Raw genomic sequence first — 5,616 nt, 5'->3', positions numbered from 1 at the left:
AAGTGGCCTGGGGGGGTACTGTCACTGGGGTGTGACCAGGTATAGCTGAGGTAGAGTTTGAGTAGTTGAAGATGAATCTAGAAAAGAGTAAACAAACCAGGCTTGGTGGTGCAGGCCTTTAATCCCAGGTACCCAGCAGGCTGAGGCAGGAGGATCACAAGGTTCAGCCCAGCCTGAGCAACCTGACAAGAGCCTGTTAGAAGGCTAGAGAGATAGCTCACCGGTAGAGCATTCCTGGATTTGATCCCTTATGCCAAAAATTTTAAAAAGAAAAAGAACCCTAGATTTTGGGCTGCATCCTGAGGCCAGTAGGGAGCCATGGAAAAGTGAGCACAGGAAAACCATGAGTGGGGAAAGCACCAGGAGGCTGTGCAAGAAGCCAGGGAGAGCTATGGAGGCTGAGCCAGCAAGGTGGTTACAGGAGACTAAAGGACACAGGCACATACACAGGCGTGCCGACAGGACACAGAGGATGTGAAGCCTGAGGAGGAGAGGACCCAAGGAGTGAAAGGCTGGACTTTGCATCAGCTGTGAAGATACTTGGAAATAAGCAGGCTGGAGCATCCCAGAACAAAAGTCATTTTCAGACATGCCACACCAAAGCAGTGATTAAACACGCAGTGGCCATGACAAGAAGGCAGTCAGTCTGGCAGTGTGGGGTGGAGACCTGAGGATCCTCAAGCTGTGCTGAGCAGAAGGGCCCAGGTTCCAGCCACAGGTGCCCAGGATCCATGCCCTGCTTCTGACTGTGTGGATATCACTCTTAGGACCAGGCTGCAATATACAGCAAAGGTGAAGGAACTCCTACGATGGAATGAGATCACAAATCAGTTGATTTTTAGGTAAGTAAATAGATATTTGGGGGTAGGCCAGACCCTTCTCCCTGTGTTCCCCCAGCCGCCTGAGAGCTGAAACCTTGTCTGATTCTCTGCTGGCCTCGGTGAAGGGAGCTTTGTAGCAAGGAGAGGCACAAACTGCCAGCAGAGGAGAGGGACTTAGTCATACAGCCACAAGGAATGGAATTATGTCTGTAGCCACATGAGTTTGAAAAAGGCTGAAGCCAGGTGTGGTGGTGCACACCTGTAATCCCAGCACTGGGGAGGCTGAGGCAGGAGGGATCTTTGTGAGTTTGAGACAAGCCTGGGCTACATAATGAGTTCCAGGTCAGTCTCAACTACAAAGTGAGACTCTGTCTCAAAAAAACAAACCAAAACAAAAACAAAAGGACTGCTGAGCACCAAGGGGGCACATGGGCTGACCAACACCTCGCTTTCTGCCCTGAAATCTTGAGCAACTAAGAGCACTGGGATGCCTACCCCACAGACGATGTGAAGCACTAACCTTGTGGTTTTAAGTCACTAGGTTTGCAGCAATTCGCTGCACAACAATAGATAACCTGTAGATCAGTAGATGGGTGTTCTTACAGCTTTGGAACCAAGAGGGCTCCAACTGCCTGGGCACAAGACACGACAGAGCAGTGAGTCGGTGACTGTGCCAATCGTGACGCGAGTGGGGAGTCCGTTCCTTCACAATGGCCAGGCCCTATCCCCCACCCGACCTGCACAAGAATTTTTCTACTCCTTAGCCACTAGGTGTCCTCAGAGTCCCTGTAAGCAGGTCCCTTCCTTGCCTTTTCCAGATGAACATCTGAAGTGAAAGGGGCTAGGGACTGATGTGCAGCTAGCTACTCAGGGGGCTGAGTCAGGCAGATGGCAAGTCTGAGCCTGTGCAATTTAGAGACCTTGTCTCCAAAAACAAAAAGGACTTGGGATCCCAGGGTTCAATCCCCAGTAAAACTCACGCGCGCACAAAGCGGAAGGAACCGGAGCAAGAGCTGGCCTCTCATCTTCCCCGTCCCCACTTAACCCATGGGTACCAAGGCCTGCGAGGGTGAGGTGTATTGCTAATAGCTCCACAGCACCAGCAGCCGTCTCCCTCCTCCTGAGCCATCCGGAAGGACATCGGATTGTCTGCCCCCACCATGGGTCAGGGCAATGAGAACACGCTGGGCTCAGGTGCAGCTCGGCTTGTGTTTGGACTGCTGTGGCCCTGGGGGTGGTGCTAATGGGCGTTGGTAAAAGGAAGACTTGAGACACATGGACGTTAGGGACATCTGTGTGCCCAGCTGCCCTCGCCGAGCCAGTGACCCCACTCCTTCTGTGCAGCTCTTGACCCTCTGATGCTGAGTTCTCCAGAAACAGACGCAGAGATTGAGTTGCAGGTGCAAGATGTTTATTAGGGACAACACCCGTGGAAAGAAGAGGCGGCAGGACTGGGCACAGGAAGAGCTCCAACTGTGCTGCAGGCCCGACGAAGCCCTGGCTGCCAATGGTACAGATGGCCAGATGTGCATCCTGTGCCTGGCTAAGCCACTGGGGCAGGCTGCTGGGGCAGGTGCAACCTCAGTGAGGTGTTCTCTCCGACCCTGCGGAGTTGACCACCCATGATCCTAAGCCCTTGCTAGGAGGGCCTTCTGTGAGGCACACAGTACCACCTTCCTTGCCTTCTCAACACTACCTCTTCTTACAGGATTGTTTTCCAGCTTGCTCCCAACCACAGGCTGAAAGAAAACGTTTAGCCTTTGCTCTTGTAGTGAGAAGAGGCTTTATCTGAGTATAGGCATTCACTGGATCTGATGAACAAGTTAGGAGCAGGGGTGTCAGGGGAACAAAGGAGGGAAAGCTCTGGTCAGTTTCCAAGTCATCAGTCAACCTCATGGGGAGGACGACCCAGGAGTTGACCTCATAAAGAGGAATCATGGCTTCTGTTCCTTTCTGCTCATGCAGTTGAGTCTACACTGCAGGCTGGGGTGTGCCCTACCTGTAGGCTGGGCCGGAGAGGTGGGACAGGGCCTGAACAGCACTTCCCTAGCAGATGGGACCAAGATCCCAGGCCTTGGCTTCCCTGACTCTCAACTTCCTCCACTGACAGTGGAGGCAGGAAATCTACAGAGCACCATGTCACCTAGCCCAGGAAGCAGGTTTCCTCCTCATCCTCATGTAACACATTCAGAAAGAAGAGTTGGGAGGAGTTAATTTGCTTAAGGTCAGGACAGGTGCTTGGGGCAGGAGCTGGTCTTTGGGCAATGTGGTCCTTGCCTGTTTTTTAATTCTCAAATTAACCCACATATATACCTGCTTCATTTGGCTCAGAGGTTTAAAAATATTTGAGTCAGCTTTCATTTTGAAATTACGATGACTCAGAAGCAGCAGTATCTCCAGCTTCTCTTGAAAAATCTGTCCATCTGGCTACCCCGGACCAAATCCCCACAGGGTCACAACTGGCAGCAGATAGGCAGGTGCAACCCTTGAACTGGGTGATGGCACCAGTGTTCATTCATTCGTATTATCCGCCTGGCCTCCGCAGGGGAGGACTGCGCTACCCTCTGTGAGGGCAGGGAGTCCTGAGACAGGCCAGACACCTTGTCCCCAGACAGCTTGCTCTTCCTGCATAGTCTAGATCCTATGGACTTGAACCTGGCAATCTGCTGGGGGGAAGGTTGAGGAAAAGCACAGACATGCAAAACCACAGGGCAAGGTCGGGGCAAATACACTTTATTCAGTCCTGGCATCAGACTGGCATAAGTCCTGCTGTGGGTGCCAGTGCCCCAGATGAAGGGACCCTTCCCCTCAGCTACTAGACTAGTTCTCCAAGACCACAGACAGTGACATCTCTTCACTCACATGACATTTTCTCCGTTTTTTTCATTGTCTTTTTTTGTTTTGTTTTCTTAAAAAAGAGAGAGAGAGAGAGAGAGAGCAAGAAAGGCCCAGAGCCGGAGCACCAAGCTTAAAGGAGGCAGCTGGTGGCTTTGTCAGCGAAGGGAACGCGTGGGGCAGAGACCTGTAGAGACCCTGGGCAGGGGTCCCGGAGGACTCTGGGACCGTTTGTTCCTGAGATTTGTGTTTGTGAATGAGAGTGTGTGAGCCACCCGGAGGTGAACACACGCCGGCGATACAGGTAGTGAGGGTAGAGGGGATGTGGGGAGGCTGGAGGGGTGGGGGTTCAGCGGGAGCTGGGCTGAGCGGGGTAACAGCAGGGGGACAGGGTTTCAGCCACCCTGAACTGGGCACATCTTCCTCACAACAGCAGCGCTATCCTCATTTCTCACGTGGAAAAACCGAGGCGCTAGAACGGCAGCCACCTCCAAGCCAGGATGTCTCCTCAGCCCGGTAGGTGGTCTCTCTCAGGCCGCTGTTTACAAGTGGGCTCTTTCCTGCCACCCATCTGTTATCCTGTCTCAGTTCCAACCCCCTAGCACCAACGTGGCTCAGTTTCTCCCACTGAATACTGCAGCTGTAGTTTTTATGGGTGGATTTAGGTGACAAGAAGGGGACAGAAGGCTTAGGGAGGAGCCCAGGCTGGCAGGGTGCCCTGAGGTGATAGGGCGCTTCCCCGGGAGAGGGGGGGTGGGAGCAGCAAGGATCCTGTCCCCAAAGACTGTATAGTTATCTCATTAATAAATTTTCTTGGTCAATCCTTCCCTCTTCGGTGGATTTCCAGAGAAAGATCTTCCTCCCAATTTCCAGTCGCGGAAAGAAAGGGACGTTCCGGGGACCGAGATAAACTACAACCAATCACGCAGCTGGGAAGGTGGTGGGCATGGGCGACCCCATCAGGGAAAAGGGTCTATGCAACTTGGAGTCTCAAATCCCAGCCACCCCTTCTGGCCTAATTTCTTTCTCTCTACTAAGTGCTCCTCCCATTAAGGCAGTGACGCCCCGTCGGGTAGAGAGGAAGCCAAGGGCTCCGGGATCAAAGGGTTTCTCAGGATCACTCCACGCTCACCCCAGTCCTTCTTAGCACAGGCCACAGAGCCTGGAGGCGGTCTAGGGACCAGCCCCCTCCTCCCAACGAGTATTAAGCATGCGCAAGGAGGGGGTGGCCCTAGCGCTCAAGGGTTGGAGAGCGCCCCACCCCCGGGAGGGGGCGGGACCCAGGCAGAGCGCTTGGGGCCGCGTCGCCCCCTATCCAACTAGGCAGGTTAGGCGAGGGCGGAGAGATTCGCGAGCAAGGCAGGGGGCGTGTCCTTCGGCCACGAGGAGGGGCGTGTGCAAAGTGGGGGGAGGGGTGCAGGTCGGTGAGGGGGACGGGAGGTGTATCGGAGGGGGCGCTGGCTGCTGGTGGCTGTGAGGGAAGGGACAAGATGAGGGAGGAGCTTGGCTGTCAGGGAAAGGCTGGGGGTTGGGTTGCCTTGGGGTGTGTCCGCGGAGGAGGGGCATGTCTGGATCCGAGGGGGGGATGGGCACGTCTAGGAGGGGAGAGGCTGCGCGGGAGATGGGGTGCCAGCCTCGGCCTCCGAGGGGCCCCAATACCTGATTCCTGTATGTAAACAGCTGGTTTGGGGGCATGCGCGCCCCGCTGACGGTGGGCTCAGTAGGTGAAAACCAGGTCGGCGATGCTAGACGGGCGCCAGTCCCCTGCGATCATCTCGGTGACCTCGGGGGTGCAGTAGTCCGGGAACTCGAAGTGTGACGTGCCCGAGGCGGGTGGCAGGTCCGGGTCGCGGTCCAGGGCGGTGCAGTCCAGTCCGGTGGGGACCGGGGGCAGCCTGGACAGAAAGCCCAGGGGCTCCTCCCCCGACGCCGCCGTCTCCTCGCCTTCCTCCGCTGCTGC

The 5,616-nt window shown here is 55.2% G+C and overlaps 1 protein-coding gene across 1 annotated transcript in view; it reads right to left on the bottom strand.

Annotated features, from left to right (window-relative positions):
• Positions 1-2,184: 2,184 nt before the first annotated feature.
• Sox12 (SRY-box transcription factor 12) overlaps positions 2,185-5,616 on the bottom strand; it is a 3,954-nt gene continuing 522 nt past the window's right edge. The window contains exon 2 of the mRNA XM_010621495.2: positions 2,185-5,612. Coding sequence (XP_010619797.1) covers positions 5,374-5,612 — 239 coding nt within the window. The 3' untranslated portion in view covers positions 2,185-5,373. The remainder of the gene's footprint in view (positions 5,613-5,616) is intronic.

The sequence above is a fragment of the Fukomys damarensis genome, unplaced genomic scaffold (genome assembly GCF_012274545.1).
Source record: "Fukomys damarensis isolate Sample0158 unplaced genomic scaffold, DMR_v1.0_HiC HiC_scaffold_22, whole genome shotgun sequence".
In the NCBI taxonomy this organism is placed as follows: domain Eukaryota; kingdom Metazoa; phylum Chordata; class Mammalia; order Rodentia; family Bathyergidae; genus Fukomys; species Fukomys damarensis.
Note: the sequence above shows the minus strand (reverse complement) of the source record. Positions and strands in the feature narration are given on the sequence as shown.